Source organism: Anomaloglossus baeobatrachus, chromosome 7, assembly GCF_048569485.1.
Source record: "Anomaloglossus baeobatrachus isolate aAnoBae1 chromosome 7, aAnoBae1.hap1, whole genome shotgun sequence".
In the NCBI taxonomy this organism is placed as follows: Eukaryota; Metazoa; Chordata; class Amphibia; order Anura; family Aromobatidae; genus Anomaloglossus; species Anomaloglossus baeobatrachus.
In genome coordinates, this window is record NC_134359.1 from 45,493,041 (window position 1) to 45,520,119 (window position 27,079).

At 48.4% G+C, this 27,079-nt stretch overlaps 1 protein-coding gene across 1 annotated transcript in view; it reads right to left on the reverse strand.

The window, feature by feature from the left end:
* Nucleotides 1-27,079, reverse strand: part of DPP4 (dipeptidyl peptidase 4) — a 119,796-nt gene that overhangs the window by 46,502 nt on the left and 46,215 nt on the right. Inside the window, exons 6-9 of the mRNA XM_075318835.1 lie at nt 24,986-25,038; nt 21,438-21,510; nt 16,515-16,635; nt 2,413-2,573 (exon numbers count right to left, since the gene is read on the reverse strand). Coding sequence (XP_075174950.1) covers nt 2,413-2,573; nt 16,515-16,635; nt 21,438-21,510; nt 24,986-25,038 — 408 coding nt within the window. The remainder of the gene's footprint in view (nt 1-2,412; nt 2,574-16,514; nt 16,636-21,437; nt 21,511-24,985; nt 25,039-27,079) is intronic.

Consider the following 27,079-nt stretch of genomic DNA (forward strand, 5'->3'; position numbering starts at 1 on the left):
GGATATATTTTAAGTTGTCAAAACTGTCACAAAAGACTGTAAGAAAAGACGTAGTGTTAAATAATGAACGTTACGCAGACTCTTCAATTACTGTTGCTTCTGGCACCAAAGGCAAATAAGCACAGGTATGTCAAACATGTCACCGTCTATGGAAAAGGAGAAGGCAATGGTACAATCAACATCTGGAGTGCTTCTCCGAAACCCTATAACAGGGGGATGATGATCACAGCTGCACGAGATGCGACCAAAGAAGGACCAAAAGGGGCCAGATGTACACTGGTCTGGATATGATGCAGAGGCAGCAGCACATCTGTCACCTTGCTAGCATGCAAATGATGTGATAAGGGGTTTCATTGGTGGGGTGGCCAGCTCCACCACTATATACCCAGCAAGCATGTAAAAAAAACCAAAGGTCACCAGTATGCTCCAGCCCCTTGCTCGCACAATGCATATCTATGACGTCACACTGAATGTATGGTCCTTCTTTTGCTGGGGGGTGCGTAATTGATGTCAACTGTGCACTTGTGGGGGTGTCGTGGGGCAGTACCTAAACTGGCCACTAGATGGCCACTCTTATGGACGAATATATTGCATACATAATCACAGTTCACAATCCTATTATACCGGTGATCGGTATCTTCAGCTCAGGGGCACACGGGCCTAGTCACCCTCCTACACACTTGATGATTGTATAAAGTGGGGGGATGACATATAATAAGCCACTTTGCATATAGTGTTGTTTAAAAACTTCTTACTATTTGTGTATTTGATATCTGTATAGCCTTAGGGGTACTTTGTACGTTGTGACATAGCTACTGCGATATCGTCGGGGTCGAATCGAAAGTGACGCACATCCGGCGCCAGTAACGACGTCGCAACGTGTAAAGGCTAGATGCGCCAATAAACGATCGCAAAAGCATCGTAAATCGGTGATCTGTGTAGTGTCGGCCATTTCCATAATGTCGGGTCGACCGCAGGTACGATGTTGTTCCTCGTTCCTGCGGCAGCACACATCGCTGTGTATGAAGCCACAGGAGTGAGGAACATCTCCTTACCTGCCTCCACCGGCTATGCAGAAGGAAGGAGGTGGGCGGGATGTTTACGTCCAGCTCATCTCCGCCCCTCCGCTTCTATTGGCCGTCTGCCATGTGACGTCGCTGTGACGCCGCACGACCCGCCCCCTTAGGAACTCGCAGGGCAGGTAAGTGCGTGTGAAGCTGCCATAGCGATAATGTTCGCTACGGCAGCTATCACAAGATATCGCATGTGCGACGGGGGCGGGGACTATTGCGTTTGGCATCGCTAGCATCGGCTAGCGATGTCACAGCATGCAAAGTACCCCTTAGGTGTCTCCATGGAAACAGACTACAAACCGACCAAGGGTAGTCTGAGCCTATAATTTACGTGCTACCAGTACTACACTTCATATATATATATATATATATATATATATATATACATACAGTATATATATATATACATACATATATATATATATATATATATATATATATATATATATATATATATATACTGTATGTATATATATATATATATATATATTTATTTATTTTTTTTAAGTAAAGAAGGAATGTGCTGCAGGACCAGGACATGCACAGAGATGCCACTTGGGGTAAAAAAGCGAACAGTTTTTCAAATCCAAAAAAAAAAATCAGATGAAAGTTAGAATATATCACAGGTTTCTCTGAAATATAGACAGTGCCAGTCTATTGCTCATTATTGGACAAGGTGACATTTTACTATATCTTTAAAGGGAATCTGTAAGCAAGATTTCACCCCCTCCTCACCCAACCCCACCAAATTATTTTTATACCTGTGTATCTCTTTCAAAGGCAAGTCCAGCAATACCATTTTGTGGCCAGTTCGTTCCTCTATTGCTGAAATTCTGCATTTGAATTGATATGCAAATGAGACTAAAGTGCTTTTGAAGAGCGGAAGCACTTCTCTAGCCCCTGTCACTCCAGCTCTGTTACCTGCCCAGCCTCCTGCTTGACTGTCAACTCCTTTCATGGCAATCACACAGTACAGAGGCAGTCAAGCAGCAGAAGGCAACACTGGGTGGGGATAGAGCTGGAGTGACGGAGGCTTCAGATCTACCATAGCTCTTCAGCCTCATTTGCATATCAATTCAAACCCTGATTTCTCAGTAACAGAGGAATGGACTGGGCATGTAAAGGTATTGCTGGACTTGTCTTTGAAAGCGCTACATGTGCATATTAACCCCAGAACGCATACCTGGGGCCTCGCAGGCCTGCTACTGCTAGGCTACTTGTTTTCTATTGTAGAATTCTATAGTTGCGCGTTCTAGGTTTAATAGTTTGGGGGAGTAAAATGCTGATGATAGATTCCCTTTAAGTATCATATAACATTATTACAACTCATGTAACTTACCTTTGGATATGGGATATGAATTGTCTGTGGATACTGTTCGGCTTCATCTCCATAAAATGTATATTCTATAATTGGAACTTCTGTGTCATTAAATTCAGCAAAAGTCAGGAATTTGCCTTCAGGTGACCACCAGATAGCATTATTTGTTGAAAACATTTCCTCTAAAAAAAATAAATAATAATAATAATAAATAATAATAATAAAATTTTTAGTGATAAATTACTTATGTATACAAAATGGGTAAATTATAACCTTTTAGACAATTGTGACGCCCTGGGCAAGCCAGGGGTCACAGGTCACACCACCACCACACCCTACACCCCAGTTAGGAACATCAAGGCTAACCAAAAATCCTTGTTGCCTTCCTCCAGGGGCTGATGTTCACACCAGGGGGTGGGCCAGGCGGTTGGCTCCGCCCACCGAGGAGTACACAGCCCTGGAGGCGGGAAGAACCAGGCAGTTTAGCTCAGGCAGAGCTTGAGTGAGGAAGTGAAGTAGTAGTGGAGCTAAGGAGAAAAGCTGAAGTGACAGAAAAGTGACAGTAGTAAAGCCTGAAGTTGGTCCGGGTGTGTGCCCCGGACAGTGACAGCAAGGTCAGCAGACGGCGGTGATAGTCTGCAGTGGGACTGTTTGGAGGTTGCTGGAAGGACCGCGGACGGGTGGTGGCCCGGCGGTCTGGAGCAGTATACGAAGAACAGTCAGCACCAGGGCAGGGGCCTTTCGGATCCCGGCAAGGCTAGGAGTCGCCATAATTTGCCAAATCCGTCAGTGAAGGGGACGACTGTCTCCCAACAACCAAGTCCCGATTGAAGGCAACAGTCCAACCGTTACAGAGAGACACCGCCACCGCCAGGGCACCTGTTTCTCAGGGCCAGCGCCTGCGGGCAAAGTAGGGCTCCTCCGGCCCATATCCAAGCCGGGGAGCGGGTTACCGGTGGGAACCCATCGCAACCATCATCATCTTAGGTGCAGGAAAAGGGACCGTCACCGTCACCTACTGGGGAAAAGCAAGTGCAGCCGTCCGTGGGAACCGTCTTTCCAGCCGTGTGTTTTACCGAGAACTGTGTCATCGTCTCAGGCTGAGTGAGTACCACAGTGCCGCAAGGCACAGCGCTGCCCCCGCGTCCCTGCGCCCCACCAAGCCCTGCATCACCCACCTCATCACTGGGCCCCGGGACAACCAACCCCCTACCCACGGAGGGGAGGACTAACATCTAGCTGCTCCATACCATCACTCCCGGGATCCCCATACAGAGCAGCGGTGGTGTCAACAAATCACCACAACTGTGGGTGGCGTCACGGACAATAAACTATCCCAAAACACCAATTCCCCTTTTCACTCACGGGCGAGGAGCGCCGCTTGAGTCCCCGGGATCCGGCCCATCGCTCGAGCCACCGAGCAGCAGCAGCAGGCCGCAGCAGTCGCAGCGGCAGCCGGACCCGAGCAGTGGGAAAGCGCGGCGTCCCCTCCTCCGCCCGCGACACAATAAGTAGCTGAAAAGCTTTATACTACAGTCCCTAACAGGGTTAGATAATAGAGAAGGGATATGCACCTGAGAGTTCATACTATTCATAGGAAATAGTGATCTTCGACCACCCATCCTCCTGGTTAATGAAAATTCCTCCAAATAGCCCTATCCTGCTCACTCTCTAGGTATTTGTGTCGCCCTGGGCAAGCCAGGGGACACAGGTCACACACCACCACACCCTACATACCAGGTAGGCACATCTAAGCTGAACCAAAAATCCTTGTTGCCTTCCTCCAGAGGCTGGTGATTCACACCAGGGGGTGGGCCAGGCGGTTGGCTCCGCCCACCGAGGAGATCACAGCTCTGGAGGCGGGAAGTACCAGGCAGTCTAGTCAGGGAGGAGGAAGTGGAAGGAGTGGAGGAGTAGTCCAGGCAGGGCTTGAGCAGATAAGCTAAGTGCAAGTGAAGGAAAGAAAAGTAGTAAAGGAGGAAAGCAAGAGTGGTGACAGAGAGAGAGAGAAAAGCCTGAAGAGTCCAGCTAAGTGCAGGGCAGGTCAGCAAGGTCAGCAACGGCGGTGACTGTCTGGAGGGGGACCGTTTGGAAGTTCCTGGAAGGACCCCGTAGGCTGTGTGCCCGGTGGTCTGGAGCAGTGTTCCGAAGGACAGTCAGCACCAGGGCAGGGGCCTCTCGGACCCCGGCAAGGCTTGGAGTCGCCGTAAATTGCCGAATCCGTCAGTGAAGGGGACATAGATCCCCCAACAACCAAGACCCGAGTGAAGGCAACAGCCCAACCTGTACAACAGAGACACCACCACCGCCAGGGCACCAGTTTCTGAGGGCCAGCGCCTGCGGGCAAAGAGTAGAGCTCCCCCGGTCCAGCTTGAAGCCGGGGAGCGGGTTACCGGTGGGGACCCATCGCAACCAACTAGTACACAAGGTGCAAGGAAAAGGGACATCACCGTCACCTACTGGGAGAGCAATTGCAGCCGTCCGTGGGACCGTCTTACCAGCCGTTTGGTTTACCGTACAAACTGTGTCAACGTCTCAGGCTGAGTGAGTACCACAGTGCCGCAAGGCACAGCGCTGCCCCCGCGTCCCTGCGCCCACCAGGCCCTGCACCTCCCAAACCGTCACCGGGCCCCGGGATCACCGACCCCTACCCACGGAGGGGCAACACAACACCTGGCTGCTCCGCATCACCATCCCCGGGACCCCCGTATTGAGCAGCGGTGGTGAAATCACCACAACCGTGGGTGGCGTCACGGACTATAAACAATCCCCACACCCAAACAACCCCTTTCACTCACGGGCGAGGAGTGCCGCTCGAGAAACCCCCGGGATCCGGCCTACAGCTCGAGCCACCACTGAGCAGCGGCCGCCGGACCCGAGCAGAAGGGGGTGAGCGTAGTGTGCTGACACCCTCCTCCCCGCCCGCGACAACTTGGCGTCACGAACAGGATCTTACCGCTCTGCCGTCAGGTAGAGGTGCGCCTTGTTACCGCCGGAGGTATCCGGCAGTAAAATTTCAGAAGCCGCCATCTTTGGCGCGAAAAGTTCCCGCTCGAGCGTCTTCTCGAGCAGTAGAGGCGCGAAGGCCAAAACCCCGCCCCGAGAGAGGAGGGGCCGGAAAGAGCTAAGGGGGACGGAAACAAGATGTCTGCGCCCGACGGAGCCGCTGGAGGAGCGGTGGTCGCAGCCGCAGCGGCACCCGCGGATGGGAATGGACCTGCCCAGGTCCCGGCCATACCGGCGGGAGGTGCCGCGGCCCCCACGCTCGCTCAGGTCATGCCGTTCTCCTTGCCCTATGCGCCCGGAGCTGCCTGGCTACCGCAGTATGACGGGAAACCGGATGCCCTACAGGCCTTCCGGAAAAAGCTTAACCCGTTGCTAGAGCTGTACCCCCTGACTGATAAGCAACGTGCAGCGATAGTGCTAGGCCAGTTAACCGGTGCGGCGGAGCAGGAAGCGGAGACCTGGGCCGAGGGGGACCGGCTCTCTGTAGCCACCATCTTTCAGAAGCTACAGACTGCCTTCGAGACCCGGACTGAAGCTGAGCTGAGGATGCAGTTTTACCAGTGCCGGCAACGAGCTGGGGATAGCATTCGGGACTATGCTCTACGTCTGCAGACCGCCCTCCGCACGCTGAAGCGGGCGAACCCTATTAATGAGGCGGATAGCAACAAGATGTTAGTGGAGCAATTTGCGCAGGGGATGAGGTCCCCTGAGGATCGTAAACAACTCCGGCTGTGGGCCTTGGAACACCCTGATGTGGACTTTGCTGTGTTAAAGGAGTGGGCCATTAAAGCACTACAGCCCCCAGCAACCGAAGTTATGGAACCCGCCCCTTGGCCCGTCGAGACGGCTCCCGTTGTGGCGGCCTCAGCCAAATCAACCTCTCCAACATCTGCAGCCCCGAGCAGCACAGTGGAAGAACTGGCAGCCCAGGTCCGTCGTATGGACGGAGACCTTGCCAAAATCCTGGCTGCACTACAACCTCTGACCAGACCTCAGCCTCCGGCGCAGATACAGCTTGCTGATAGTCCCGAGGATGTTCCCTGGATGCAGCGGAAAAGTGCTAACAACCCGCGGAGCAGACCCCCAATCTGCTACAAGTGCCGTCAGCCAGGTCATTACTACCGACAGTGCCCGTTAAACGAGCAACCCCTGGGGCCCCGGGCCAATCCTCAGGAGTAGAACATCGTGGCCCCCCGGACTGGCGGGACCGATATATCGGGGCACGCCCTATCATCCCCGTGGCTGTGGACGGCATACCAGTGATGGCTCTCTTGGACACTGGATCACAGGTAACTACCATACCGTACACGTTGTACCAGCGGTTTTGGGCCGTAGACGAACTGGCGCCCCCAGACAATAGTATAACATTGATTGCCGCTAATGGACTCCCATTGACCGAGGTGGGGTATAAACAAGTGGCTATGACAGTGGGGCAAGCCGAACTGCAACACCAGGGTATGATTGTGATCATGAATGAGCCCAGTGATCATAACCCGAAAATAGTGCTGGGAACCAATGTGATGGAGCACTGCATGGCTGATGTGTTAACCCTATTACAACAGCTAGCCGCCACCGCGGCAGGGAGCCGGCAGAGGGCTGTGCAGCGTGAGATCCGAGCCCTGATGTACCGCCAGCATGTCAGCTCAACAGGAGGGGAGATTGGTGGAGTGAGAGTGATGGATGTTGCCCCGTTGACTGTGCCCCCTAGGAGTGAGATGATGATCTGGTGTAGGGCAGCAGTAGGGCCTCAGGGGCGTGACTACCCTGCCATGATGGAGCCCATACCTTCCGAGCACTGGCCCACTGTAATGGCCGCCCGAGGGGTGGTGGATGTGAAGAAAGGGAGAGTGCCTGTGAGAGTGCTGAACTGTGGAGAGGAAGAAGTCAGGCTTCCCCGGTATGCCACCATTGCCAAGCTGCTCACCCTGGACCCTCACACTATCCATGAAGCCAGTCCATCCACACTTCCACCTGCCACCGGCACTTCCCCACCCCAGGGGGAGACAAAGGAGTGGCATCAACAGCTACATGTAGGCACTGATGATACCCCTACACATCACAGGGCAGGGGTATACAGGGTGGTGCAGGAGTACGAACAGGTTTTTAGTAAGCACCCCCTAGACTTTGGGCAGATCAAGGGGGTCCAACACCACATCCCCACCGGTGAACATCCCCCTATCAAAGAGAGGTATAGACCTATTCCCCCTGCACATTACCAGTGTGCCAAGGATATGTTGAGGAATATGAAGGAGGCCAGGGTTATTCGGGACAGCTGTAGTCCCTGGGCCGCTCCATTGGTACTGGTCAAGAAGAAGGATGGTACCATGCGGATGTGTGTGGACTACCGGAAGATCAACCAGATAACCCATAAAGAAGCCTATCCATTACCTCGTATTGAAGAGTCTTTGGCTGCACTGAGAACTGCAAACTACTTCTCGACCCTTGACCTCACCAGCGGATACTGGCAAGTGGCCGTGGCCCCAGAGGACCGGGAGAAGACCGCCTTCACCACCCCGATGGGGCTTTGCGAATTCAATAGCATGCCGTTTGGGCTGTGCAATGCCCCCGGAACCTTCCAACGGCTGATGGAGTGCTGTCTGGGACATTTAAACTTCGAGACCGTCCTGCTGTACTTGGATGATGTGATTGTTTATTCCCAGACGTATGAGGCCCATCTGGAGCACCTGGCTGAGGTGTTCGCGTCCCTTGCCAAGTACGGGATGAAATTGAAGCCCTCTAAATGCCACCTGCTGAAACCCAGGGTGCAGTATCTAGGGCATGTGGTGAGTGCGGATGGTGTCGCCCCCGACCCTGAGAAGATTACTGCCATCCAGAGCTGGCCGAGACCAACTACAGTAAGGGAAGTAAGGCAGTTTCTGGGTCTGGTGGGGTACTATCGGCGCTTCATAAAGGGGTACACGAAGATGGCTGCCCCCATGCAAGACCTCCTCGTGGGACAGACCAAAGGTGGTAGATCCATTGGAGCCCCACTGTCGTGGGAAGACAAGCATGAAGAGTCCTTTTGTCAGTTGAAGGCGGCCTTGACCGGAGAAGAGGTCCTGGCGTACCCTGATTATGGGCGCCCGTTCATCCTCCACACGGATGCTAGTAACGTAGGGCTAGGAGCGGTCTTATCCCAGGTCCAGGATGGAAGGGAGAAGGTGATTGCCTATGCTAGCCGAAAACTCCGGCCGACTGAAAGGAACCCTGAGAACTATAGCTCCTTCAAGCTCGAGCTATTGGCGTTGGTGTGGGCTATCACGGAGCGGTTCCGCCACTACTTGGCGGCAGCAACATTCACCGCGTTTACGGACAACAATCCGCTGACTCACCTGAACACGGCCAAGTTGGGCGCGTTGGAGCAGCGGTGGGTAGCCCGGCTAGCCAACTATGATTTCACCATAAAGTACCGAGCCGGTCGCGTCAACATAAATGCGGATGCACTCTCCCGAATGCCCCATTTGTCAGAAGAAGGGTGCGAGGATGACGACCTCGAGGAGATTGAGTTGCCTGCGTTTCACCAGCCGCCTACTGAGAGGGTACAAGTACATCAGCAACGAGTGGATCTGGACCCACGGCCCAGTCAAGAGTGGCAGGAAGCTCAGGACCAAGCGCCGGCTGTTCGCCTTGTCAAGACTCTGGTGGAACAAGGTGCTACGGGAATAGACCCTGCCGCCCCAGCCGAAGCCCAACGCTTGTGGAAGGAACGGAAACGGCTTTACCTACACCAAGGGAGGCTGTACCGTGAGCTGATCAACCCGAAGACCCATGAGAAAATATGCCAGTTGGTCATCCCTCAAGCTGACGTCGCTACTGTCCTGCGGGCATACCATGATGGTGCTGGCCACTTCGGGTGGAAGAAGCTGGAGATGCTGTTGAGGGAGCGGTTCTATTGGAGTGGGATGCGTGAATCGGTGGAAGCCTGGTGCCGAGAGTGCGGTCCTTGCACGCTGAGGAGAAAGGACGAGACTAGCCAGAGGGCACCCTTACATCCAATAGTCACCCATCAGCCGCTGGAGTTGGTCGCCCTGGACCATGTCAAGCTCACCCCTAGCCGAAGTGGGTACACCTACGCATTGACCATTGTAGACCACTACTCAAGATTTATGGTGGTAGTCCCCGTTAAGAACCTGACTGGTCGAACTGCTGCTCGAGCGTTCCAGGCTTATTTTTGCCGACCTCATGGGTACCCCGAAAAGGTGCCGACTGACCAAGGCCCGGCCTTTGAAGCAGAGGTGTTCCACGAATTCTGCCAGTTGTACGGCTGCAAGAAAATCCGGACCACTCCGTACCACGCCCAAACCAACGGCATGTGCGAGAAGATGAACCACTTGGTCCTGGGGCTTCTCAAGACGCTACCGCTGGAAGAACGGAACCTGTGGCCGGAAAAGTTACCCGACTTGGTCGACATGTACAATAATATCCCCTCTAGCTCGACGAAATGCACCCCAGCGTATCTGATGAGGGCTCGGCCTGGCCGCCTGCCGGTGGACCTGGAGATGGGGTTGGAGGCCCCAGAAGCACTCCCTTCGACGGCGGAGTGGGAAAGTCGGAGGAGAGCACAATACCGGCAAATCCAGGAGTATGTGGAGAAAAACCTCAGTCGAAGTCGAGAACAGCAGGAGCACCGGTTCAATCAGAAGGCGTCTGCGGGTCCTTTCCAGCCAGGAGATGTAGTGTTGAAATGGAAGAGGAAGGCCCACAAGCTGGATGATCAGTGGGAGCAAGTCCCTTACGTCATACAACCCACAGAATGGGAAGATGGGAAGGCCTACCAGATCAGTCGTGACCAAGGGGGCACCCTGGCCACAGTTTCCCGGGACCATCTAAAAAGGTGCCCCCCAGCGTTGAAGGCAGAGGCTGAAGTACCGGTTCCTCCACCAGCGGAGAAGGCAGCAGAGGTAATCCACACGGTAATGGGTGACTTCCCAGCAAACTGGCCTACACAGAACGGCGCGGTGATTCTTCCAGTGATACTGTTCCCACAACCCGTGGATGAAGAAGTAGTGGAAGTGGTTAACCGTGAGCCAGAACCAGTGCCAGTGCCCAGGGATGAACCTGTACCCAGCTCCCCTACGCCCCCGCCTGCCCCACACTATAGCCGGGAGGAGGAGCCGATTGTTCCCTCTACCCCACTGTCTAGCACCACTGACACCGGTCCCCGAAGGTCCACCCGTTCCAACCTAGGTAGACCTCCATTTAGGTACAGGGAGACCGTTCTGTGAGTACAAGGGGTCAGGGAATGTAAAGAGTGTTTGTTTGCTTGTTTGAAAAGTTGAAAGAATGATAAGAAAGTGAAATTACCGAAGAAGTTACCTGATTTGCTTTGTGATTGAACCGGCTGGAGCCGGCACCGTTGTCCCCGTGGGGACCGTTTAAAAAGTTATTTTGCATGGAGAACTATCCATGGACAAGCCCGTGAACTTGCAGGGCACCCACAAACGTTAGTGGCTTGTAAATATGTTGGTTTGCCGTCACCGTTTTCCGCAATGCCGCCTCCGGAGAGGCAGGTTGGAGGGAGGGCCCTCAGCAGAGCAGGCTGGGGCCCAGCCACCAAAGGAACCGGTGGCTACCCTCTGGAGGGAAGGACAGATCCCGCTCGGGTACCGTGTGCTGGACTGTGGGTCAAGGGGTGCTGCCTGGGCTTTAGGGGCAGCATCAGGGCCAGGTTGCTTGGGTGGGAGAGAGCGGAAACCTTAACCGTAAACCGTTGGCAACGTTAAAGTAAATGTGCCTCCCGTTTTGGGAAGAATTATTAAAAATGTATATATGTTATTTACCTTGTTATCCCTTTTTGCAGAAAAATAAAACCGGTGTAGGACGGCAGCCCGCGGACGGTCTGCATTTTGCTAAGGGGGAATGTGTCGCCCTGGGCAAGCCAGGGGACACAGGTCACACACCACCACACCCTACGTCCCAGGTAGGCACATCTGAGCTGAACCAAAAATCCTTGTTGCCTTCCTCCAGAGGCTGGTGATTCACACCAGGGGGTGGGCCAGGCGGTTGGCTCCGCCCACCGAGGAGATCACAGCTCTGGAGGCGGGAAGTACCAGGCAGTCTAGTCAGGGAGGAGGAAGTGGAAGGAGTGGAGGAGTAGCCCAGGCAGGGCTTGAGCAGATAAGCTAAGTGCAAGTGAAGGAAAGAAAAGTAGTAAAGGAGGAAAGCAAGAGTGGTGACAGAGAGAGAGAGAAAAGCCTGAAGAGTCCAGCTAAGTGCAGGGCAGGTCAGCAAGGTCAGCAACGGCGGTGACTGTCTGGAGGGGGACCGTTTGGAAGTTCCTGGAAAGACCCCGTAGGCTGTGTGCCCGGTGGTCTGGAGCAGTGTTCCGAAGGACAGTCAGCACCAAGGCAGGGGCCTCTCGGACCCCGGCAAGGCTTGGAGTCGCCGTAAATTGCCGAATCCGTCAGTGAAGGGGACGTAGATCCCCCAACAACCAAGACCCGAGTGAAGGCAACAGCCCAACCTGTACAACAGAGACACCGCCACCGCCAGGGCACCAGTTTCTGAGGGCCAGCGCCTGCGGGCAAAGAGTAGAGCTCCCCCGGTCCAGCTTGAAGCCGGGGAGCGGGTTACCGGTGGGGACCCATCGCAACCAACTAGTACACAAGGTGCAAGGAAGAGGGACATCACCGTCACCTACTGGGAGAGCAATTGCAGCCGTCCGTGGGACCGTCTTACCAGCCATTTGGTTTACCGTACAAACTGTGTCAACGTCTCAGGCTGAGTGAGTACCACAGTGCCGCAAGGCACAGCGCTGCCCCCGCGTCCCTGCGCCCACCAGGCCCTGCACCTCCCAAACCGTCACCGGGCCCCGGGATCACCGACCCCTACCCACGGAGGGGCAACACAACACCTGGCTGCTCCGCATCACCATCCCCGGGACCCCCGTATTGAGCAGCGGTGGTGAAATCACCACAACCGTGGGTGGCGTCACGGACTATAAACAATCCCCACACCCAACCAACCCCTTTCACTCACGGGCGAGGAGTGCCGCTCGAGAAACCCCCGGGATCCGGCCTACAGCTCGAGCCACCACTGAGCAGCGGCCGCCGGACCCGAGCAGAAGGGGGTGAGCGTAGTGTGCTGACACCCTCCTCCCCGCCCGCGACAACTTGTCTACACTGTTCAGCTTTAACACCGCCACTTTTTTTTTTTTTTGTGATCCTTGCAAATCACATCGCATTCTGTTTGAAATTGCCAAGATCTGCAAATTTCAGCAAATTTGACTCAAAGTCAATTCACAGCAGATTAATCCACTCATCTCTATCAGTTATCCTATATCTGTCTGTGGTAGGGACACATGATTTCACACTGCAGGGACAGACTTGCACATACAGTATCATTCAGAATACATTTGGTATATGTGCAGGAAAAACTCGAAAGTATCATACTGTGCCTATAGGATCCCACTGAACTAATGTGGGATAAGAGAGTATGTTTTTCTACACTGAAGTGTTATGTGGCAGGCCAGGCAGATCGCGAAGGCAACAGGGCCCATGCTTCAGGAGGGCCCACTGACCCCAGTGCCTACTTCAGCTGCATGTGCATCAGAGGACATACAATCAGTTTAACTGTATAGTGATGCAGAGACCTTTCGAGTCGCTGAATCGCTATATACACTGGCAGCCAATCAGAGTCCAGCAACTGACGTAGGCATGTTCGGGAGATCCACATGACAGGCATGTGGATGTTAAATGCCAGCCACTTCGCTGGCTGTAGAAAAGGATGCCGCAGGACATGGGAGCAGAGGAATGTGAATAGAATTTTTTATGCAGAACCAGGGACTTATATACTAGGATTTGGGACATATATACCACAATGGGCCCAGGATAGGGGACATGCAGTTTATACCAGGATGGGTAACACATATAACAGGATGGGGTCCAGGATGGGGGAAATTTATAATAGGATGAGCCCAGGATGGGGGACATATATACTAGGATGGACCCAGGATGGGGGACATATATTAAAGACCAACCAATAGCCTCTAAAACAAATACTTTATTATCATTTAATTAAAAATGGTCAAAAAATAACAAAAAAAGGTGTTGTGCGCCATGGACACATAATTACTCGTTATGTGGTAACAGACTGGTAAGAGACCAGGATAGGGGACATATATGTATCCCCCATCCTGGTATATATTGTAACAGGATGGTGCCCAGGATGGGGGATATATATACCCGGGTGGGCTCAGGATAGGGGATATATATACCAGGATGGGCCCAGGATAGGGGATATATATACCAGGATGGGCCTAGGATGGGGGACATATATACCTGAAAATGGGACCCCAATAAGGGAAATTATTACAGGATAGGTGCCATTGCTTGTCCTTTCCATCAAACTTGATGGTTGCTCACTCTCCCCAGTCTCACAAGCACGTTGCCTTGGAGTAACCCTCGACTCTGCTCTATCCTTCAAGCCACACATCCAAGCCCCCTTCAACTCATGCCGATTACAACTCAAAAATATCTCCCGGATCCGTGCTTTGCTTAACCAAGAATCAGCAAAAACATTAGTGCATGCCCTCATCATCTCCCACCTCGACTACTGCAACCTCCTGCTCTCTGGCCTCCCTTCCAACACTCTTGCACCCCTCCAATCTATCCTAAACTCTGCGGCCCGCCTAATCCACCTCTCCCCTCACTACTCCCCAGCCTCGCCACTCTGCCAATCCCTTCACTGGCTTCCCATCACCCAACGACTCCAGTTCAAAACATTAACAATGACATACAAAGCCATGCACAACCTGTCTCCCCCCTACATCTGTGACCAAGTCTCCCGGTACCTACCTGCACGCAACCTCAGATCCTCACAAGATCTCCTTCTCTGCTCCTCCCTTATCTCCTCTTTCCACAATCGAGTACAAGATTTCTCCCGTGCATCCCCCATACTCTGGAATGCTCTACCTCAGCACATCAGACTCTCACCTACCGTGGAAAGCTTCAAGAGGAACCTCAAGAACCACCTCTTCCACCAATCCTACAACCTACAATAGCCCTCAGTCCAGTAGACCACTGCGCAACCAGCTCTGTCCTCACCTATTGTACCATCACCCATTCCCTGTAGACTGTGAGGCCTCGCGGGCAGGGTCCTCTCTCCTCCTATACCAGTCTGTTTTGCACTGTTAATGATTGTTGTACGTATACCCTCTTTCACTTGTAAAGCGCCATGGAATAAATGGCGCTATAATAATAAGTAATAATAATAATAATAATTGCTACATAATGGGGGAGAATGCAACACATATGGTTTTATAGGATTTAGAAAGCAACAAGGGCCCATAAATCTGACCAACATGTAGGGGGGTTGGGAATTTGGGAGGAGCAGAATAAATAAATAAAGAAATGTGGTATCTGCACTTCTGTAAAAGTGCAATCTATAAAAATATTAAATTAATTAACAGTTTAGTAAATGCTCTAATAATAAGAAAATCAATACTCCAGAATTGCGTATTTTTGACCTTTGCAAAAAATTAAAACATTATCTTGACACCTAGATGGTATAAACAATGTCAACTTAGAGCTAATAAAAAAATAAGCCCCCCAAATTTCCGAATTTTTTTCACCACTAAAATTAAAAGACAACTATGAGTACATAGTACAGGCTGTGAGTAAGGACAGCACGTCCGAAACGCGTAAGCGGTTTTAATAACTCTGAGGGGTATGAGAGAAAAGCCCCCCTCTTTTGCGCATTGTTGTCTTGAATTTTAAAAGGATTTTGAAATAAAGGTTGATTTTATTACCGGACGTGTTGCTGGAATACCCCCCTTTGTCTTGGATTGCACTGAATCACCAATGTTCAGCCTTCCGTGCACCACCTGGATTTAATTAAACTCCTGGGAAGCTAATCTACCTTGGGTGAGTTGAAAACACACATTTTTCTTCTCTTATCTATACATGTTTGGTATCACCGTAACAATCATGTTGCAAGATAATTTTTAAACAGTTTTGGAATTGCTCTTTTTTTTGCAATTTTTCCACAATTTGATTTTTTTTTCACTTTTCAGTAGATCACATGATAACAATAATGGTGTCATTCAAAAGAACAACTCGTCAAGCAAAATAACAATCTTTATATTAACGGAAAAATAAAAAATGCATGCCTATTAAAAGTAGGGGAGGAAAAAACGAAAGGGTAAAAATGGAAAATGTCGGGAAATGGGTTAAGGCGGGAGTAAAGTATTGCTGGGACATTTTTTGTAAATTTTATCAGAATCTTCAGTGTTTGTTTTTATTTAAAGGGAACCTGCCACCAGGTTTGGGGCCTATAAGCTGCGGCCACCACCAGTGGTTATAACATGCTGTATATAAGAGCCCAGACCACTGTGTAGAATGTAAAAATCACTTTATAACACTTACCTAAACGGTTGCTGCGGTGGAGTTGGGTCACATGGGCGTCTCCATTCTCCGGTGCGGGCGCCTCCTCTTTCGGCCATCTTTGTCCTCCTTCTGAAGCCTGTATGCATGACGCGTCCTACGTCATACACACTCCCCGGTCCCACACAGGCACACTACAATGCTTTAATCTGCCTTGCTCAGGGTAGATCAAAGTGCACTTGCGCTTGACCTCAATGCTGGCGAGTGTGGATGACCTAGGATGCGTTATGCACACAGGCTTCATAAGGAGGTCGACAAAGATGGCCGAAAGAGAAGGCTCCGAAACTGGAGAACGAAGATGCCCATATGACCCAACAACACCGCAGCGACCGTTAGGTGAGTATTATAAAGTTATTTTTACGTTCTACACAGCGGCCTGGGCTCTTGTATACAGCATGTTAGAATGCTGTATATAAGAGCCCACTGGTGGTGGGCACAGCTTATAGTCACCAAATCTGCTGACAGGTTCCCTTTAAATTATTCACCTTTTTGTGGAGGGAATTATGAAGATTTCCTGTTGTCGGCTAAAAATGTCTTTTTTTGTTTTCGCACTACAGATCTGTGGTTACGTGTTGGTTTTGCCTTTCACCTCTATTACACGCTGGCGTTATAATTCTATCTTCAATGTTTTCTCCTCACCACAAAATTTCTATATATAAGTAAATGTTACTGTAACGCTTTACACAATTTCTGAGCGGAAGGTCACCGCAGGCCCAAATAACAGATCCTCCGCACCTTCATACACCCAGTCTGGTATTCCATTTAGGACCTTATTTTCTTCACCATTAGATGTAATTCTAACACTTGGCTCCTCCGGAGAATTTCGGGCATAAATGTTGTTTTCCCAGACATAAACCTATAGGGAAAATAAATTAATACAGAAATAACCAGGATACCATATACTATATTATTTCAATATAAGAAATCAGCAGAATGGGGTGGGTTAAGGCCTCGTTACACGCAGCGACGGATCTAACGATATATCGCTGGGGTCACGGATTCCGTGACGCACATCCAGCATCGTTAGCGACGTCGTTGCGTGTGACATCAACGAGCGACCATTAAGGATGGAAAATACTCACCAAATCATCCATCGTTGACACGACGTTCATTTTCAAAAAATCGTTGATTGTTGAGGACGAAGGTTGTTCGTCGTTCCTGAGGCAGCACACATCGCTATGTGTGACACCCCAGGAACGACGAACAACAGCGTTCCTGTGGCCGCCGGCAATGAGGAAGGAAGGAGGTGGGCGGGATGTTACGGCCACCCATCTCCGCCCCTCCACTTCTATTGGGCGGCCGCTTAGTGACGCCGCTGTGGCGCTGCACGAACCGCCCCCCTTAGAAAGGAGGCGGTTCGCCGGCCACAGCAACGTCGCTAGGCAGGTAAGTCCGTGTGACGGCTCCTAACAATATTGTGCGCCACGGGCAGCAATTTGCTCGTGACGCACAACCGACGGGGGTGGGTACTCTCGCTAGCGATATCGCTGCGTGTAAAGCCCCCTTTAGATCCGCACCTGTCAGGGATGTATGAGATTTCCTGGGATGTTTCACAAGTACCTAAATGAAAATCCCCATTTATAGAACTTAAATCTCTGCATAACTCGTGGACTACAACACTAATCTTCTTGGGTGCTGTGGTTGTACAACACATTACTGTCTGGAGTCTGGTGGCCAATGTTTTGTCTCTCTCTCCCTCTCTCTATTGTCGACCTGTTACATTCCTTTCATGATCCACATTCACCCTAGAATGGCTGCTCCATTCCCTGCCTCAGCTTTTATACAGGCTCCTATAGTTTCTCATGATTGACTGTGTGGTATTCCATGGGATATGATAGCTGCAAGGTATTAAGGAAAAGCCTGCATTGTTGTATAAGCCTGATGCAATCCTTTGCATTGTGTAAAGAGATGGCTGTACGTTTTTTGAAGAGTCGCATGAATTGAATCACAAATTGTTCGAAATCGACAGGACCGGAAAAAATAATTAAATTTTACACAAATTTGCATCAAATTAATTCATTGATCTCTTCCAGCTGACAAAAATAAATGTGCCCCCCCCACCCAAAAAAAAAGCAAGTTATACATGGTGTTTGAATGCAACGTGTTAGCGTCACCCAAGCACATCAATATCCTAGTAGTTAAGAGTCCCTTTGATGCTTAATCTCTAAGGCCCACACCACTCTCAGTCCCCCTCTTTGGCTGAGTTCACATGTCCGGTAGTCATCCGTTAGAACGGATCCTGCAAAGATCCTTTGTCAAAAAAGTTTTGGAAACACAACTTTTTTGTCCATTGTTGAATTACTGATTTCTGCCAGATCCGTTTTTTTAATATTGGAGTCTATGGAGAACAGATCCGTTAACGGGTTGCTAATTAGTCATCTGCTTTTCTTGCATTTGTAACAGATGTTTTTTTTCTTACAGGATCCGTTTCAAATGTGAGATTAAAAGCAATGCATTAACGGATCCATTCCCCATAGACTCCAATGTTAGTAAAATTGATCCGGTAGAAATCAGTTATTTAACAACGGATAAAAAAGTTGTGTTTCCACAACTTTTTTGCCAACAGATCTCTGCAGGATCCAATCTAACTAATGATTACAGGACATGTGAACTTAGCCTAAGGCCTCCTTAACACGTCAGTGATTCTGGTATATATGATGCCTTTTTCATATGTACCAGAATCATGGACATTAAAATCAATGGGTCTGCGCACACATCAGTGTTTTCACAAGGACCATGTGTCTGTATGGAGCACATGTGTGTCCCTGTGTTCTGCATGGCGACATGTCCATTTTTCGCTGGCAGCCCTGATGTCACACGGACCACACAGTGATGGGATCAGTAAGACATATACCGGAAAAACACGTGTCTTTGAAATAAAATTAATTTCGATTCTCACCTGTCTCCAGCCTTGCTATCTTCAGCGCTGCTGTCACTTGCTTCCGGGCCCTCTCCTTATGCTCATAAATATTCACTGCACTGCGGACCCCAAAACAGTAGCGCCGGAGACAGCAGCGCCAGGGACAGCAGCGCCAGGGACAGCAGCATCGGGGACAGCAGCACCGGGGACAGCAGGGCCGGAGACAGGTGAGTATAAAGCTCCTGCTCTCCGCGTGCTATCACGGATAGCACATGGTGAACACTAGTGTGCCAAAATCACGGCACACAAAGGGCCATACGCACCTTCAACACGTCCGTCAAATACGTGTGTGTTTTCTACGGATGTGTGAAAGAGGCCTAACAGTGAATGTTGAGTAACAAAATGTAAATATATAATGTTGGTGAATGACTTAGGGCCACAGCATCACCACATGACTATTTCTTTGGTTCATGTGCACAATGGTCAACAAATGGCCTCTGAATTACTCAATGGCACCATTCATGAGTAATCTTCTTGAACAGTGTTGGAGAACAGTTGAAAAATGATTGATTGCTCTCAGTGAGAGAAACAAAATTAAAATTTTGTAGTTGTGATACCTTTTAATGGCTAGCTAAAATAAAAATAAAATATGATGTTATAAAGCAAGCTTTAGAGACATCTCAGGTCTCTTCCTCTGAGGCCTCCGACACACATCCGTTAAAATCACGCACGCGTAATACGGGCCGTTTTTCAGGTCCGTGATCGGTTTTTATGTCCGTTTTTATGGTACGTGTGGCATCCGTGTGAACAGAGTATGCTAGCCGTGTGTGCATGTGGAATGTCCGTGTGCACGTGAGATACATAACTGACATGTGAGTGTGTTTTGTCCGTGTGAAATGGTATGTGTGTTGTGTAAAATGTCGTTGATGCTTACCCGCTGACAGCAGACAGTGTCGCGCGTAGAGAATGAACTCAGGTGACCTTCACCCGACTTCATTGTCATACCGCGGCTCTGTCTGTGTGTCGCATACTGATTAACGGTCACCCGTGAAGGACTCACCGGTGACCGCTAATCCCGTGAGTGACTGAAGTGAGCAGCGCGATTAGCGCTGCCGTCACTCAGGTTACCCGTGCTAGCTGGATCCTCCACCCGTGACCGCAACTCACCTGTGACTTCATCGCTGTCACCCGGGCGACTTGCTGTCACAGTTGGAGGATCCAGTGGTGGCCGCGAGTTACCTGAGTGACGTCATCGCTGATCGCGATACTTACATCAGTTGCTGTGTGGAGCTGCCAGGAGCGGCGGTGTTCTTCTGCAGCTCCTGTCACCTTCATGTAGCAGAGCTGGAAGCGACGCAGGACCTCCGTGGATTACGCCGGACATGGATAGGTTTTTGGGGGTTAATAAAGTGGTGAACAAGGGTATTTGTTAGTGTTTATTATTGCAAATAAAGGATTTTTTGTTGTGTGTGTTTATTAACTTTAAATTACAGATTAATCATTGGAGGAGTCTCATAGATGCCTGCAATGATTAATCTTGGACTTAGTGGCAGCTATGGGCTGCTGGCATTAACTCCTTATTAACCCGATTGCCAACGCACCAGGGCAATTCGGGAAGAGTCGAGTAGAGTCCCAGAACATCTAATGGATGCGGCATTTCTGGGCGGCTGCTGACTGATATTGTTAGGCTGGGGGGCTCCCCAAAACGTGGAGCTCCCCATCCTGAGAATACCAGCCTTCAGCCATGTGACTATACCCTGGCTGGTATCAAAATGGGGGGGACCGCACGTCATTTTTTTTTAATTAATTATTTATTTATTTTACTGCACATTATAGACCCGCCCACCCGCGGCTGTGATTGGTTGCAGTGAGACAGCTGTCACTCAGCGTGTGGACATGTCTAACTGCAACCAATCATAGGCACCAGTGGGCGGGGAAAGCAGGGAATACTAGATTGATTAATGAGCGGCCGGCTTTTTCAAAATAGTAAAAGCTGCCGGAGCAGTGTGAACGCCGTGCAGCGCCGCGCCGGTGAAAGTGTCCGTGTGTGCGTGTTCCGTGCAGGAAACGGACATGCTGCCATGAAAAACGGAAAAACATACGGATCACGGACACGGACACACGGACATGATGAAAAACGCGAGTTTGACAACAAATATAGATTAACATTGGTGCACCTTTGTCCGTGTCTCCGGTATATACGGAAACGGACAAAACAAGCACGTGTTTCACGGATGTGTGTCGGAGGCCTGAGGAAGAGACCTGAGATGTCTTGAAAGCTTGCTTTATAACATCATATTTTATTTTTATTTTAGTTAGCCATTAAAAGGTATCACAACTACAAAATTTTAATTTTGTTTCTCTCACTGAGAGCAATCAATCATAAATGATGGCATGACTTCAAAAAACGCTAGTAACCTAATTTAGATAAGAGGTTCAGAAATTCTGCATATAATTTTCAACTTCAAAAAGTCACCAAATACTCATAGCGGGAACGTAGCCATGGGGTTGGCTAGCGGGAATGTAGCCATGTTTTTGAGTCAATTTTTATGCATTTTTTCCGCCCAAACATTTGAATGGGTGAAAAACGCTAAACAATTCTGATAGACTTCACACCTGCAGATATGAAACTGCTTCAGATACGCAAAGAAAAAAATAAGCAACATGTGAACAAGATTGCAGAACTTTCATCCACTTTGCTCGTACTGTAAAATGCTGTTTTTTTTGGAGAAAAAAACGTGGCCAAACCTAAACTTGTGAACATATCCTTTTGTATCTAGTAATATTAAAGGACTTACCAGTTTATGACCAACAGGAGACCATAAAATATACTGAATCCTTGGAGGTAATTCATTTGCAGTTACATACTGTCTAAGAAAAAAAATAAAAACATATGAAGGGTCATACAGTATCAAAGATATAGAAACCGCTAAAATATGACAAATACCAACATCATAAACCAGGTCCAAGAGGTAATGGATCCGATGAGCACGATTAGCACTTTATGGCCACTTGTTTGTGTCTTTATGACAACTCATTACGGAGGCCTTTGGAATGGTTAAATGTTATGATCTGGTAACCGTGGACGATCATGGAAAATCCCATTAATAAGAAAAAACAAAACAACAAGAGTAGTTGGATACTGAGCTGACCGCAATCCCCAATCTATCAGACAACACTAAAAGTAGCAGTGGGATGTTCCTAACACACCTAGATACCTTGTCACTGCCTGAGAAACTTGCTACACCTCAAAGATAGAAATGAGGAATCCTAACTTGCCTCAGAGCAGTCCCCAAAGAAATAGCAAGCCCCCAACATGCAACAATGGTGATGTAAGAAAACATGATACACAGATAGAAAATATAGATCAGCAAAGCTGAGGACCGACTTACTAGATACAACAGGACAGGAGAGATAACTGATTGTGGCCAGAAAAAAAACCCTGCAAAAATACCAAACTCCTGATAATAAAAAATACTGAGACCACACGGACTCTCTCTCCCACTATATGAGGTACTCTTGTGATAAATACTTTAAATAGAACTGCAAATATAATGGGAAGAAACAATATCACAGACCATATAATATTCTAAAGTGCAAATAATCCAAACATAAACAGAGAGCAAGCTCCCTTTCTTCATTTGCAGTTACATACTGTCTAAGAAAAAAAATAAAAACATATGAAGGGTCATACAGTATCAAAGATATAGAAACCGCTAAAATATGGCAAATACCAACATCATAAACCAGGTCCAAGAGGTAATGGATCCGATGAGCACGATTAGCACTTTATGGCCACTTGCTTGTGTCTTTATGACAACTCATTACGGAGGCCGCAATGTATGACAATTGTAAATTTTATTGTAAATGACTGTAAAAATTGTACGATATAGACAAAGTTCTCATCATTAACCTATGTACATACAATAAAGGGATACAATCTGTTACCTGGCAGGCCTAGAGAAGTTTCTTTGTTTTGTTTGTAATTTACGGTAATTATTCAGCTATATTCGATGTATCAACAAGTGATCGACTGAGGGACCCAGATTTTAACATAATAACAAGCTCCAGTCACTCCTGAGATCATGACATTAGGAGTGTTCCAAACTTAGACTTTATGTCTATAGGATATGCTATCAATATCGGATAGATGAATGGCTCCGGTTTAATTACTTTGTGTATTGGAACAACACAAAAAAAACCCTCCGAAAAAAAGACAAACTAAACCTCATTTTACAAAAACACCAAAAATTGGCTGGATAAAATTGTTGGCGCCCTCAACATAGTATTTTGTTGCACACCCTTTGGCCTAACTAGCTGCAATCAATCGCCTCCCATAACCATCCACAAGTTTGTTGCTCCTCTCACTTGGACTCTTCTTTATAAACTGCTCCAGTTCTCTCCTATTTGAAGGCGTCTTCTCCCAACAGCAATTTTAAGATCAGGTATTCAATAGGATTTAGATCTGAACTCATGGCTGCCACTTCAAAACTCTCCAGCGCTTTGTTTCCATCCATTTCTAAGGGCCTCTTGAAGTATGTTTGGAGTCATTGTCCTGATGGACAACCCATGACCTAGGATGCAAACCAGTTTTCTGACACTGGCCACTGGATTGCAACTCAAAGTTCTTCGGTAATCTTCAGATTTCATGATGCCTTCCACACAGTCAAGGCCCCCAGTGCCAGAGGCCGCAAAACAAACATCTGTGAGCCTCCACCATACTTGACTGTTTGTTGGTCCTGTGTTCTATCCTTTGTAGGCCTCATTCCATTTTTGGTAAACAGTACAATGATGTGCTTTACCAAAAAGGATTATGGTTACTCATGTAGATTTTGTCAAACTGCAGTCTAGCTTTTTTATGTCTGTGTCAGCAGTGGGGTCCTCTTGGATCTCCTTCATAGCGTTTTATTTAATTAACATGTGGACAGATAGTTTGCACTGACATTGATGCACCTGAGCCTGCAAGACAGCTCGAATTCTTTTTGCACTTGATTGGGCTGGCTTATTCACCATCCGGACTATCCTGCATTACAACCGTTCATCAAGTTTTATCTGCCGTCCACATCCAGAGAGATTAGCTACAGTTCCATGAGTTGTAAACTTCTTGATTATGTTGCGCACAGTGGAAAAAGGAACATCAAGATCTATGGAGATGAACTAGTAACCTTTAGATTGTTGATATGCTCCAGGAATTTTGGTTCTCAAGTCCTCAGACAGTTCTCGTCTCCTCTTTTTGTTCTCCATGCTTAATGTGGCACATAGACACACAATGCAATTATTGAATCAACTTCTCCCCTTTTTATCTGGTTTCAGTTGTGATTTTCATATTGCCCACACTTGTTACTTGCTACAGGTGAGCTTGAACAAGCATCACAAGCTTGAAACAAAGTTGTTTACCCACAACTTTGGAAAGGTGGCAACAATTTTGGAGTTGTGTTTGAAATTATGTCCAATTTGACTTTTTTTCCTCATTTTTTTGTGTTGTTCAAATACACATAATGGAAATTATCATGTGTATAAAAAAACATGTGCAATTGCAATCCTTTTCTGGGAGACATATTTCATTTTTCAGAATAATTTCAAGGGTGCCAACCCTTTTGGCCGTGACTGAATTTCTATAGGAGCTACAGACACAGCTGAGCTCGGCTAACTCCAATTGAAGTGAATAGAGGGAATTCCACACATGCTTTGCCATCTCTCCATTTCATTTTTCATTTCATTTTTTGTATTTTTTTTAGTATTCTGGGTTATACATCTATAAGACCAGTAAATATTCACTTGTAGTCAGAATATGGTCGAAAGTATGCCTATCTAATACATGCGGTCACATGATCACCCGGTCTCTCCTCCGGTTCCGGAGAATCTTGACAGTGTGAGGATTCACAAGTCTGCAGTCACACAGAGTGACTACAGACTTTCAAAATTAACCTGGACAATCACTCTAACTCAATCTCTACCTAGCCTGATTGGTCGCTCCTCAGTGACCCTCCTCCCTGCTGCTGCTGACATTTCATACTGCTCAGGACAAGTTGCATGTGTCAGCCTGGCTAGGTGGGTAAGGACTGAATGCACTAGGGTTCTCACACTCTAACTGCTAATTTTAATATCAGTACTATAAAGTCAGTCTAACATATGGGATGGGGACTAATGTTACAGGCAAAGCAGTAATCATTGTATACCCCATCAATCCTCAGTGCTAAAGCATTGCCGCTTAAGAAATGATGTCATCCCATCCATCTTGACTGATGCAGCCAATCACTGAGGCTAGTAGCTAGCTGCAGATTTTGGTAAATCATAGACAGACCCCTTTAATTGTATTCAACCCTGAAATATTGAATTTACTTACTTCTTTGCAACATCCATAATTCGATAAGACGCTGTGTATGAATGCCTCCAAACCTGAAACACAGCAAGAGCATGATATGTAAAGCGGTTGACATGATTGCCTTCCATACTTGTATGAGAATAATATAATGGACTCTTAAAGGGAACCTGTCACGTGAAAAATGCTATTAACCTGCCGATATGGAGTTAAACTACAGATTAATAGTGTTCTGGATTTGCCCAGCTCCACCACTTAGAGCCTTACTGCCAGGAGGTAAAAACTTTAATCCTCCTGGCTGTGTTAGGTTTCTAACCATAGGTAAGGTGGGTTTAGTCACTGCTTTGGGTGATTGCAATGGTGCGCCTCTCACTGACTGACAGCTGGTTGTAATGCAGAGTGGCTGCCAGTCAGTGTGGGGTGGGGCACAGTTAAAGCCACCACTCTCCATACACAGAGTGGTGACTGAACACTATGCCCCTTTGACTGATGGCCGAATACTGGCAGGAGGATTAAAGTTATTTTCCTCCTGACAGTGAGGCTCTAAAGGCAACTTTACATGCTGCGATATCGGTACCGATATCGCTAGCGTGCATTCCCGCCCCCATCGGTTGTGCGACACGGGAAAATCGCTGCCCGTGTCGCACAGCATCGGCCGGACCGGTCACACATACTTACCTTCCCTGCAACGTCGCTGTGACCAGCGAACCACCTCCTTTCTAAGGGGGCGGTCCGTGCGGCGTCACAGCGACGTCACTGAGCGGCCGCCCAATAGAAGCGCAGGGGCGGAGATGAGCGGGACGTAATATCCCGCCCACCTACTTCCTTCCGCATTGGGGCCGGTGGCAGGTAAGGAGAGGTTCCTCGTTCCTGCGGCGTCACATGGAGCGATGTGTGCTGCCGCAGGAGCGACGAACTACTTCGTACCTGCAGCTCCAACGATATTCGAGAATGGACCCCCATGTCACCGATGAGCGATTTTGCACGTTTTTGCGACGATGCAAAATCGCTCATAGGTGTCACATGCAACGGCATCGCTAATGCGGCCGGATGTGTGTCACAAATTCCGTGACCCCAACGACTTCGCATTAGCGATGTCGTAGCGTGTAAAGCCCGCTTTAGTGTCACCACTGGCCAAGTTGAAAACAGAATTAACCTGCAGACCAACCCTATATGTGCAGGTTAATAGTCCTTTTTTTACGTGACAGGTTTCCTTTAAGGTATGTATAGGTATGTATGGATTTAGTATCTGGACCACAGCACCACAGAACCCATGGTCCCTTAGAACCATGCAGGATCCTGGTATTGTAGCCACAATACAGGCACTAAAATTGTATTCTATTTCTTTCTGCTGTGTTGATCCAGTAGGGGAGAAAAAAAAGCAAAATCACAAATTGTATAGTTTCATTATAAAAATAACTGTTTATATCTAGTTTATATATATATATATATATATATATATATATATATATATATATATATTGAATACATTCCAGAGGTTTTCAACGGGGTTCAGGTCTGTAGCTTGAGCTAGCCATGACAGGGTTTTGATGTGGTGGTCCTTCATCCACACATTGATTGACCTAGCTGTGTGGCATGGTGCATTTTCCTGCTAAAAAAAAAATAGTCCTCAGAGTTGGGGAACATTGCCTGAGCAGAAGTAAGCAACTGTTTTTTTGGGATAACCTTGTATGCTGCTTGATTCATACATCCTTCGCAAAGTTTAACATGACAAATCCAGCCTTGCTGAAGCATCCCCAGATCATCACAGATCCTCCACCAAATTTCAGAGTTGGTGCAAGATACTTTGGCTTGTATGCCTCTCCAGGTCTCTGTGTAACCGTTAGACAACCAGATGTTGGGCAAAGCTAAAAATTAGACTCATCAGAGAAGATTACCTTACTCCAGTCCTCTATGGTCCAATCCTTATGGTCTTTGGCAAACTTCAGCCTGGGTTTCTTTTGTTTCTCATTGATGAAGGGCTTTTTTCTACCTTACATGACTTGATCCCTGCCTCTAGGAACCTGTTACGAACTGTTCTTGCCATGCACTTCACCCCAGCTTCCATTTGCCATTCCTTTTGTAGTTCACTTGATGTCATCCTGTGGTTGCTGAGTG